The following is a 12438-nucleotide window of genomic DNA, read 5'->3' as shown; positions in this document are numbered from 1 at the left end:
AAACGCTTCGTACTATTTGATGGTAGAACATCAACCCATAATTCTTGAGGAAATCCATGGATATCGAGGCGGGTTCCAGTTTAGTTTTCCAAGCAGAATGAGTGGTACGGCTGAAGTGATATCAGAGCATAATATTACTCACCCAACGCCAACAATCATATTCTACTAAGGCCAAACAAATAAGTAAAAATTAAATCAATGTGCGGAGTAAAAAAGGAATAATACAAAACACAAATACATATAACAAAGGAGAGGCACGAGGGAAAGATACTCGCTGTTCTTACCGAAATTCACCCCCCTGTAGAATGCAATCTTATTATTTTCTAGAAAAACAACTACGCAGTAACGATACAAGGCAGAAGAAGGAACATCAAGATCCGGAATTCCCAAACAGGCAATGACTTAAAATGGTCTAGCACTCTCTATTTAGCCCTCCCATTCATTGCCTCAGTCCCAGTCCACCGGCAGGGACATTAGTTCTGGTGATGCGCCCACCGGCTGATTCTCGCGTTGAATACCACCATGGACCCGACAGTCTGGTTGAGGGTGTCGTAGTTGGGCATTAGTCGGCAACTCTCAGCATGTTCCGTCCAGCTGAGGTCGTAACCTGTCCAGGGTTGGCGCTGTACATGTATCCTTAGGGTAACCTTGCCGGCTCCATGGGTACGCGTCCCATTTCTAATTCAGTTTCTCTCACGAGGAAATAAGTGCGAGCAATATAGGTAAACATAGGATAATCCCCCACTTTCCCCTCCTCTTTCCCCATAACGCAAGTACAGTGACAAAGTACGAAGATCCTTTCTATCTATTCGATAATTAAAGTAAAACATCAAGTGACATTACTTAGGTAAGTGAGACAGCAGAATCGAATCTCACATTCTCTTTCTGCCGAGCCTTGTCGATCGAAACGGTCTGAAGACACCAGTTCTTTTAATTTTTTTTTTTTTTTTTTCGTTTTGATTTTTTACCCCTAACCCCACTGAACTTTTAATTTTTGTTTTACTCTTTTTTTTATCTTTCGTTTATTTAAAACAAATCTTCCAGAATTTGAAATATCGCATTACAGTACCGTACGACCCTTGTATTAGGTTGTCCATTCATGCGAGAACGGGAGCCGTCAAAGTCAAAGCTTCTGTCATGGGGTTGTCGGTAAAATGTCCCATTTTTTTTATTGAACAGTTATTTTTACTTTTCCAAAACTTTTTCGGATTTTTTTTATCACCACGACAATAATAGTAACCCTAGCTAACCTTCAAAAAACTAGACTGGCATAGTCATTGAACAAGAGAAACGACTGCGAAATAGTTCAAAACAGAAAAAAGGCGAACAATAGTGACACTAGTGGACTTTCATTAATTCATTCCCTAGGCAGAATAGATATTGTGGTCCTGAAAGAGGGGCCAGAAGCAACCGGCGCGCCGTCCTTATGTACAAAGACTGTGCCGCACCCCAACGAGGTATACTAGATGCCAATCAATATCAAGTCAGGAAGACTGATTGGATCCAACGTGGCTAGGGGTCTCAACGCATCCTATCTATATGATAGGAAATTATGAATATCATTGTTAGCCAATTCTATTTCTGATATCGAGAATGCTGTGCAGCGTTGCATCGAAACTTGCATCTTTTGACATGCACCCGAACTGTAAGGCAGGAGGCCGCGTTTCCTTTTCCGAGAGGTCCTTGTTTTGTTTGAGACAGGAGGTGAGCCGCTGGCGTCTAGTAGTACTATTCGGGTAGACTTCTACCGGGAAAAGGTACAGATGATGACTGAGTTTTGAGGCGACTTCGCCCCACGTGTTGGGCGCAGGGGTCACAAACGGAATGACAGGAAAAAAAGCAAAAAGCAATTTAACCTGACCAACATGGATGGTTCCATCTTGACAGGACTCATTGGATATACAAAAGGTACAGAGGCGAACAAAAAAGAAACCATGTATTGACGCAAAATGTCAAAAATGGTGGCCTAGAGCTACTATTAGTATTCCCAATAGTTATTTCTCCTTATTGCTTGCTAATATTAAATGAATCGCCAATCATTGAATGAGATGATGCGATAGTTTGGATGCAATCCATCCGATAGGTCCGGAGGGGATAAGGTTCGAAGCTACTTACCATGGTCATATTAAATTCAAATATAGAGACTATGACCATGCTCCTTTTTCCACTTCCTTCTACTCCGTACCATGGAAATTCGGCATGCGGCGTAGGCCAAAATCCAAAAGAGTCGAGTGACCCACACTGGTTCAACTAAAAGATTCTCAATATACCTGATTGAGTAATCCGCTGAAGCTTCAGGTACCACGGTTCGCACCTTCTCCTTGTCCCTTTAGGAAAGAGACACTCAATTGGCATCTAGCGACGGAGTACGAAGGGCAGTATAGCACAAAGGCCATTTGAGGTGAAAAAAAAAATATCATGAATCACATAAATATTAATTAATTCGGCCGGACCGCTTAAAACCTAATTGTTCAGTGGTTAGTTTGGCTACTGTCTGTCATAATAGAAAGCTTGACACCTAGAACTCGGCCGGCCGTACTCCCTACAGAAGGGGGCAAAAGGGCCAGATCGTTAATACTGTGGCGCAGAATAAGTAAAGGATCAGCTAACTGATCCGTTTGGCCGTTCATCGCAATCAAAGGATAGGTTCGTGGTGTTTGTAGATCTTCCGTTCGACGGTTTTATGGCCGTCTTTTAGCAGGCTGTTCTTACGGTGGCGCTGCCAAAAGTGATCATTAAAACTAAATGAAGCTCGCGAACTCGAGGAAGAATAGTAGCCTCCACACCCAAGTGGGGACAAATGGTCTGGCAAATCAGCCGATGTTGGATAATGCGAAATGGTCATTAGTTGGCACGAGACTGAAGACAGACTCTGTGGAGGTTGCACTGTGGTCCAGGTGATATTTACATGAAGAATTGTTGGTCAGTATTGAGGCAAATAGTGATACAACAGAGTTGGGCGGCTAGGGACACCTGTAAATGTCGTCGCCAGGACCAGTCCGAGGTGATATGCGTTATGACTGAGTCATGTCACAAAGAAATGACGAGTATCATGTCGATTGCCACCATGTCAAGCAGCCCTTCGCCAATCATATATGATCCCAATCGCAAGGAGTTGGAAGATAATCCCTGAAAGGCTGAGAAGTGCCGGTTTATCCCTTCATTCACACTATTTGTTCTCATTGTTTTTGCTCTTACCCCCTCTCTTGTTTTGTGTGCTGTATATTATCTAATCTTTTCCAGGCTATGCAGGGTAATGTGTAACTTAAGAACTGACATAGAACAAAGAAAAGGCACAGTTAAAGTTTTACTAGAAATAATCTGATCTAGAGTGCGGTACAACATGACATTCGATACATCAGCCAATGAAAATTTCGACATGAGCTGGGGATCCCTCATTGGGCACTGCAGACTTCCGATCTCATGGCACGTAAGGTTACTTGGTGTATCTTGAGCTCGGCTAAAGGCATTGCATCGAAGAGCTCACCGACAACTCTCGCTTGCAGGATATGATTACCAGGAAGAGACAACGCATATCTTTACCTGCAGCGCTCATCTGTTGTCATATCCCCTTACTGACAAATAAGGTGATAGACGAGGATGCCCTGAGGGGCAGCAGTCGGAAATGCAACATGTGAGACCTGTGTCATAGTAACAGCGGTTGCATCGCCGTTGAGCCGTCACAAGTGCACGGCGATCTCAAATGAGTGGAGAGCGGATTGATAGGCAATAGTAACGAACCAGCAGTAGTATCATTTCCCGTGCGTTGTGACTATCTTGTGCCTACAGGAGTAATGGTAGCAGCACTGCAGCAGTACGGAGTAGTAGTTGACGGACGGACGGGGAGATCCCGCTCATCCCCGAGCTTCTCCTCTTCCCTTTCGTGCCCCTTTTTTGTTTGATTTCATTTCTCGAATATGTCGAGGAAGTATGAAGTAACAATTTGACTAACAGTACTATGTTTGACTTTCGACCATCCCCAAAGGGGCTCAACCGGATCCTGACAGTTCGCCATTAACTAACTATACCGGTTTCATAATGTTCTGGAGCAATGAAAGAATCTGCTTAATATGGTGGCTTCAGCCACGACTCAAACAAGTAAATTGATCTTGATATAAACATAGTCTGTCTCAACTAAATTCAATACTTGTATAATGAATGCCTTTTGCCAAAAGAAGAAAAAGCCGACAGGTGACTCAGTATATACACACACACATATATATAGAAGAAACAAGAACTAGAAAAAGAACAAAGAAGGGTACGGGATAGAATGGGGATAGTACAAATGAAATCAACTCCTTAATTGTTGACTACTAGTATGACGGTGTCAAATGGCTTCGAATCCCGGACGTTGAACGATGTAACACCCTGACTAGTAGACGAATAAGTCTTGGGCGGAGAACAGCTGTACATGGTAAGATAGGAGGACATATCCGCGTTGGAATTATTCCACTCGTAGAGTAGCTCTAGGCTGGTTACACGCTTGAGCTCGCTTGCATGTCGGTTATTATGATGGTGGAGTTGGACCGGTGGGCGAATGGCGAAAAGTACTGTCGCACGCTATGGAGCCACCAGGTGCAGCGGCAATGTCGAATGAACAGCTGTTTCACTTGAGCCTCAACTTGAATGGTGTGCGTGCCGCTCATGTCGGATTGTCTTTCCCCAGCATTTGCCTGTTGAATTTGAGGACATATGCGTACTTGATGATTCTCTACTTTTACCCCAGAAATTCCGGCTCGCTTTCTGAAGATGTTCTTTGTTAGGCTCGCATCAATTGCCACACCGCTTAAGGGCGGTGCGACTAAACAGAGCCCTGCCGAATCCAACCGGCAGCTACAGAACACACAAGTCCCATGGTAATATGCTGGTCGAGTCTGGACTGTGTAAAACTACAGCGTACGAGTCAGTGTCCAACCCGCCTCGACGTCAGTGACTGGTTAGATATCCAACCCCCTGTCTGGTGTCTTTGTTTCCTTCAATTAAGTATCCACCGTGGAGGAGGTCTTGGTTGCCAATCACCACCAGGATGTCCTTTCGTAGACTCGGACTATAACCTAATCGAGTCACTCTGAACCGCGTTACATGCCCACGTGACCGAAACTGCCTGCGGGTACGCGTGTGATGAGGGAAGATAGAGCAAGTTAGCACGGGAATTGGACAGGGGGCCGGTTAGGAGTGACGGCCCTAGCAGGGGATTGTGAACGTCAAGGATTGGCCTTGAGCGGCAGAGCGGATGAAGGTACGGATCGCTTTGTCTTTGCTTGGGTGGATGCCGATGGAGGAGACTAAGCGCCTGGTTAGTTGGAACACTACTCGTTAGCCCAGGATTAGGACAAGAGGGCACAGATAAAGCGGACAAGCATGAAGAAATCCATAACGCTTCCCGCATGATGGGGATCTACAGAGTCCTGCTACAGAAGACGCAAGTGGCCGATCATTGTCATGGCTCTTCGTCATCATCATCATCACTGCCCACCCAGTCTGAACCTTTTTCCAACACTGGTGATAGGTACCGATAGAGTATTTCTGGTGGCACGATGCCCCTTCTCTAGTTAGAGCGATATGGACCTGTACCTGTATGTCGGCATGTGAGCAGGAAGCTATCGCCCCATATACGGCGGATAATGAACTTGGTTTCAAACTTGCGCAACTTCACTGTGCCGCAATCTCGATTTGATGTGTTATTATTGACACCATGGCCTTTGCCTCCACACCCCCCCCATACTAGCATCCGACGTAGTAACCCAGTAGGTAATTCATCCTTGCTTGGGAGCCAGAGCGGTGCCCTATAGTCTACCAGTGGTACTAAGTGTATCTTTCCAATGAGAAATTCTGGCCGAGGTTACTTCTTGCTATCTTCAATTTTCTGTACGGTCCGTCCTTTGTTCGGCCACCCCAAGAACCACAGCCCGATAGTCATTCTTCAATATGAATTTTGCCGTCCCACATAGAAACACAGTTTAGCTTGTCGTCATCATGCCAAGATGAGGGAAAAAGGAAGTGTCGCAGATGACAGACGATGCAGCCCAAAGATCAATAGGAGAACAGCTGACGTTCCTTTTCCCCCTCCTTCCTGGGCACAACCCAATCACGCTGCCATGGGCTACTCCATAACGTTGAAGGATATTCACTGTGAAGAAACTACTACTGATGATGGTAAGTATAATCGACTGTTGGTTTTCCTTTCAATAGGATTGGAGGTATCAGTGTGACAAATACCATATTATGGAGTTTATGTACAGAGTAGTCGGTGAAGTATTATATGTCAATCATCCTCTTTCTCTTTTTTTTTTTTTTTTTTTTTTTTGTTAAAAACTTCGTTAGTGTTTCTTCGTTAAAATCTACTCTGGCGAAGGGCTGGCCTGGTGTGGGGGTCTGCTTTGTTTCGTTCCGTACAGAGATTGGCCTGTTTTGCAGGACACTTGGCTACATACCAATACGAGGTGGCCGCCCACACACCTCATCTCATGCCGAATTTAAGATCTGGACAAGTGATGTGATACTGATCCTAGATAGAAGGTATACTAGAGTGATCATACAATCAACCTAGAGGGAGGAAAGGAAGATAGCCCAGCTCACAGGTAGCTAATAACTTGTCCGCTATACTTCCTGCAAGGTCTTCAATACCTGTCATGTGAAGCGGGCATGGTACCCAAATTACCGACTACGTATTTATGTACAGTTGTGTCCATCTGCTCCATGCTCACTCATCCTCCGGATCTTCGTCGCCGAGACCCGATGCATTTTCTGCTGTTGCTAATCTGCCTTAAGTAGTACACCACTGTTCTCTATGACGTATCCAACACAAATTTAGTCCCAAAACGCCAACTCCATCAGGATTTACTTTGCTTATTGTGTACTTTGACAGGTTAATCGACAACGCTAGTGGCCTGACGATTCATCCTGCTCGTCTTCTGCACTGACAAATGACTCCAGATCACCCATACATTCATTAATTTAATTGAGTTGTTTCTATTATCCTAGAACCATAAAAGAAGGATTTGGGGGTACATGCAATTGGGGGCCATCAGCCCATATCCAGCGGCATTGGTTAAAGAATTTGATATTGTATTCGTCGGATTAGCGAAACGGGGGTTAGATGGAATATGACTATTTAGGTAGGTCCACAAGATTCATATGGGAAAGGACAGGGAAAAGGGAAAAGGGCCGGCGAGATACCATGGAGAACCTCCGTCCAGCCAGATCAAGTCATAACGCCAATCCCCACAGGCAATAACAAGAAGGAGATCGACTTACAATGCAATGCAGAGATGTGTTGGCAGATTCTGCAGATTAGTATCTGGACTGCGTGTTGTGAATGAATGACTCTTGCACCTGTAGATACAGACGCAGGTAGTAGTTTAGGTGTACATACTTCTCATGTAGTTGATAGGCGTTGGGAGGTGGATTGGTGTCCCAAAGGGGAAAATGAAGATTTTAGGAAAGAGGAGAGATATTGGGGGAAAAAAACGCAACAGTCATAAATTCTCATAAGAATTATAGACCGAGGTAGCCAATAGAAAAATTCCATGGAGCTAGCCACCCCCATGCCCCAGTTATATGCCAAGAAAGACCCACAGACTGCATCATGTCTCCCGTTTGGCTGTCACGTATATCCTTCAGAAAAAGCCCTGTGCAAGTTCTGAGACCATTAAGAGCTAGACAGCGTTAGAGCCTCACTCCCATTCGTGAATGCGTCCCAGTACCACGGTTCACTAACCAAGCCACCGTAGGTTGGCTGTCGCTGACTTGCCCTCCCGCGCCCAATAGACGCGGTTTTCTATGGCTAGCGCTTGTTGGTTTTTTCTTTTCTCTTTTTTTTTTTGCTCTTTCGAATCTTTCCCATCCCCCTCCTTCCATTCTGTTTTCCCATCCTGTCTACCTACCTACGTAGCAGGTAAGTAGTAGCAGGGTAGTGTTAGCCTCTGCGGCGTAGTGCTCCTGCAGTGACCCTTTCTCCGATGAGAGTGATTGGATCAGGTCGAGGTTGGTGGGAATAGGAGTGTCTCTTCATCGTTGCCAGCGGGTCCGACGTTTGACCTTCCCTTACATCCCACCGGTTAATGATAGATTGCGTGCTCTTCGCAGTCGAGGTCAAACTTTACTAAATTGACTTTTGTTTTTTGGATAAAATTAATTTGGGCGTTGAAATTACTTTGTATATCGAGTCACGGACGGGGGGAAGATATCTTCCCTTCCATACTCACGGTCGAGACCTCAAGAACCCCCAGGCGAGATAATGATTTAATTTAGGTGTCGGAGCGGCCATCGGACTAGTATCCCACAGCTCCACAGCTCTAGATGAGGATGTCCTTGAGCAGGGGCGTCGTCTGATGTTCCCGCCAGCGGCCGAACTGAACCCTGCAAATGCTTCGTTTCGGTCTTCCCGCAAGGGCCTATCAGCTCCGGGAAACCGAACTCTTCTTATGCAGTGGCAGGGCTGCAGCATAGCGTGTATTACGTGCAATTTTCTTTTTCTGTTTTATTTCTTTCTTTTCAATTTTACGTTTTTCTCATTTATTTTTAATAATGCCTTTTTAAATTCTTCATTCCATTCCATTTTATTATTTTTCGTTACTTACCTACCTCAAGGCTCTTTCCTGAATTCGAAATGATTCTCTCTCTTGATGGAGAACATCCACCTCCATAGATTTATTTCATTCATCTAGAAACGAATGAAATCTCCCATATGCTTGGAAGGCAATCCTTTGACACATTTTTTTTCTTTCTTTAATCCATTCTTGGACCCATATTTATCGGAGGTTATTTGGATATACCCCCGATTAGATACGGAGTATGGGTCACTGTACCTAGTAGTAATTACTGCTTGAGAGAAAAAAACGTCTCCTTACTGGATGGACCTCTGGTCCAATCGCACGTCGTCATGTATACTTACGACAATGGTCTGCTGTCGGGTAGAGAAGTACTTACAGCTATATCTTGCATTCTTCTGTGATGATTTGTAATTCCGAGTTTTGGACAATCTTTCTTCATCGTACCTTTTTTCATTTTCGGAGGGGGTTCGTTAATCCCTAACAGTTCCAAAGGACTATCTATACCTAGGTGCTAGTAGTAGAACGGCATTTCCTGATTAAGGTACCCCAGAGACGTTCTTTGTCTTTGTCCTGTTATGATTAATAATTTCATTTCGTTTCCATGGTTTTTTGTTTTTATTTTATTTATTTATTATTATTATTATTATTATTTTTCATATCACACTTGTTTGGACCCCTTTCTGGGAAATCCCCGCGTGGCCAAAAGACCACATCGTGGCTATTGTATCATTGGTTTAAACAGTTGGATCTTTACCTGATAGTCATTCGACCGAAGGCAAAAGTTGGGTCCCCATTGACTTTGAACTGGTCAATTTTACCGGTCCGACGATTGCCTGTTCGACCCTCCACCTTAATGATCATCCGTTGAAGGATATCGTCACCTCTGATGGGCCAAACCGAAATACCAATTGTTCTTTGACTCTTGCGGCTCCTTCAGACCCTCTGGTTCTGATATATCCTTGCCGCAGATTGCATGAACTAGACTTGTGTTTCTTTTCCCCTCCTACTAGTGGATCCATCTTTGGAAACAAACGATATTTTTTTTTTTAAATTTTTTTTTTGAGAAAGAAACTGCAAAAGTATATCAAAGAATTGGAAATACATAAAATACCCGGTTCAAAGGTCGGTGGCTGTCCTGCACGTACATCCTGCAAGTTGTCTGCCAACGTGACCCTTTCTTTCAACATCTCCACTTGCTTCATACACAGTACACGATTCAGTGTCCGAATACCCTTCTCTCTCTTTCGTGGAAAAACCAAAAATATCACAGAGACCTAAAGATTAACAGGAAAAAGAAAATTGGCGAAGTTTCTATGAATTCTCAACCAATGTTGATGCGATATTTCTTGCATATAGAACAGAAGAGGATACCTACGCCTCATCGAATTTCTATTTGACATCCTATTCACTCTTTTCTTTTCTTCTCATACCTTATTTCATTGTTTTATTTTATTTATGGTTAAAAGCCGATTTTCGGCTGTCCTTTCTATTATCTATATTTTAACCCCCCCTTTTCAAATCTTTAATTGCTTCTATAGGCAGATGCTTGCAAGGTTACTGTCGTGGTACTAAGGTCAAGGACTTGGAAAAGGCATACAGGCATTACCAGGAGGGAAACCACTCCGACATACACCACCCACCACCCCCCCAACGCATATTACTCCTCCTTCTCCAACATCTTGAATCACTACCCTGCTACTGCAGGCGCTACGCATCACTTCGGAATCATCCTGTACCCGCTGTAGCAGTGATTGTCTCCCGACTGGACAGGGGGCGCAGTCATCTTCGGGGTCTCTTACAGGCCGGCGTGTCCCAAGGATTCGGTACGCTGCATGGGTTAAGCACAACTAACGGAACCCTTGGCGGCCATTGCTCTCATTTAAGAATCCAACCCGGTGTCTCGTGCGGTGTTGGAAATTCCAAGGTTTTTTTTTCTTTTCCAGCCTTCCATCGTCTAATTGGGACTTTTACATAAAATCCTTCAGACCAACACTCCTTCTGGAAGCGTTGTTGTAGTGGCTGAGGAATATTCTTGGCTCGTCGCCAAACTAGACCACCGCTCTTTTTATTCGGCGTGTCTTGCCTACTACTCATCTCCCTATCTGCCACTGCCGCTGTGCATTTGCGTCTGACCAGTGTGGAAAAAGTGCCTTCGGCTGTGTTTATCGCCTTGCACCTTGCTTTGACCAAGCCTACTTGAGCACTCGCTCTAGAAGAAAAGCTTCCCTTACCATCCAACCTACTACCCTATCGATCACCACACTAAAGCAGTTGGATCACGAAGGTCGTAAACCACCTTCCCAACAGAACACAATGGAACATCTTCATTCGCAATCTCCTGCTAGTTATATGCCATCATCACGAAAAAGCCGCATGGCCATCGATGCCCTGCTGAACCCGTCAGCAGAGTCTGAAAATTCTCCTCAACTGCATTACGCCCATCCAGGATCGCAGTATTCACCTATCTACCCTCCCAGTCCTAGTCATCACTACTTCTATCACCCATACACAGATAGCCACCATCACCACCACCATCCTTACCGGGAAAGTTCTGGCTCCTCGCAAGACCAGGCGTTCTTGCCATATCGACCACGGTCGACGGAGTCCTCGCCAGGGGCGTACTCTCGGGACCGGTACGACTCGGTCTCAAGCAGTTCTAGCAATGCCCCAGAGCGGCGACGGCCCCCTCGACCTAAGTACGAGGAAGAGGAAATGTACTTCATTTGGTATCACCGCGTGGATCTGTGCCAAGAGTGGAAGGAAGTGCGCGAGAGCTTTAACCGACAATTCCCTAGCCGGCAACGACGCGGATTCCAAGGAATCCAATGCAAATTCTACCGATTCATCAAGGAGAAGAAGTGCCCAACGCTGCGAGAGCAGAGACGCATGCGCGATGGCGAGTTCCTACGAGAGGGGTCAGGGCTAGTTGAGTCGGCCGCACCACGATTCGGTGTCGTGGAATGGATGGGAGCGTGGTATCCTTGGATGCGAGAAACCAAAGAACAAGTCCTCAGTCGACGCATATCACATTAAAATTTCTCCTCTTCTTTCCCCCAAAAATTCCTACCTCCTTCATTCCTCGACTCTCTACAGATCCTCCTCCCACCTTTGAAAAATCCCCTTCTTTACGGCCGTCAAGATACCTCTGAAGTTTCTCATCTACTTTATTTACTTCTTTCAACCTTATGTTCTTTTACCGACAGGGCTATCATTCTGACACGTTACTGCGTTCTTTTCTCTCATTTACATCGGTTTATGATTCTCACTGGGGGGCCATCTGATTTTTAGCATGCATACATCAAATCACCATTGTTTTTATTCTGGATTGAAAGGAAATCCATGGAGACTGTCATTTGTATTGGAGTGGATGAGATTCTTCATCTCGACCGAATTTACTTCTTTGAACCGACAAGACACATCCTTCGATTAATCACGTAGTCAGAGCGTACCGTACAATACCATACATGGCATCAATACCCAACACCACAGCATACAGTACAGTGCATGGCACACACACCAAAAAAAAAACCACCAATAGGTATGCAGCACAACATCAAAAAACCCAGCAGAATAATAAAGGTAGGAAAGAATAATATCATATCATAGGACAAGTATGTCAGCAAGTAAGCGAATAGGCGAAGACGAACCTCTAGTTCGAAACCCCTACATCTCTCATTCCCAGGGATCACAGGTAACACATGATATCATCTTACAACCCGCGAAGAGGCACAACAGAGAGCAAGGAGGAGACTATTTGTTCCCTGCTTGGCTGTTCCCTGCCTGTAACAAATGCTCCAGGGGAAAACAAAAAATGAAAAATGATGGAAAGACGTGAAATATTCATGACAATATTGTCGCACTACATAGCTTATCGCAAATACCA

At 44.8% G+C, this 12438-nt stretch overlaps 1 protein-coding gene across 1 annotated transcript; it reads left to right on the top strand.

Moving 5' to 3' along the window:
- Positions 1-10868: 10868 nt before the first annotated feature.
- ABOM_005318 (uncharacterized protein) lies at positions 10869-11588 on the top strand (the record flags this gene model as incomplete). The annotated part of the gene is made up of 1 exon (XM_022532447.1): positions 10869-11588. The coding sequence occupies one exon, from the start codon at positions 10869-10871 to the stop codon at positions 11586-11588; it is 720 nt and encodes a 239-aa protein (XP_022389997.1).
- Between the last annotated feature and the right edge of the window lie 850 nt (positions 11589-12438).

Source organism: Aspergillus bombycis, assembly GCF_001792695.1.
Source record: "Aspergillus bombycis strain NRRL26010 chromosome Unknown contig00033, whole genome shotgun sequence".
Taxonomy (NCBI): Eukaryota; Fungi; Ascomycota; class Eurotiomycetes; order Eurotiales; family Aspergillaceae; genus Aspergillus; species Aspergillus bombycis.
This window is presented reverse-complemented; position numbering and strand designations above follow the sequence as displayed.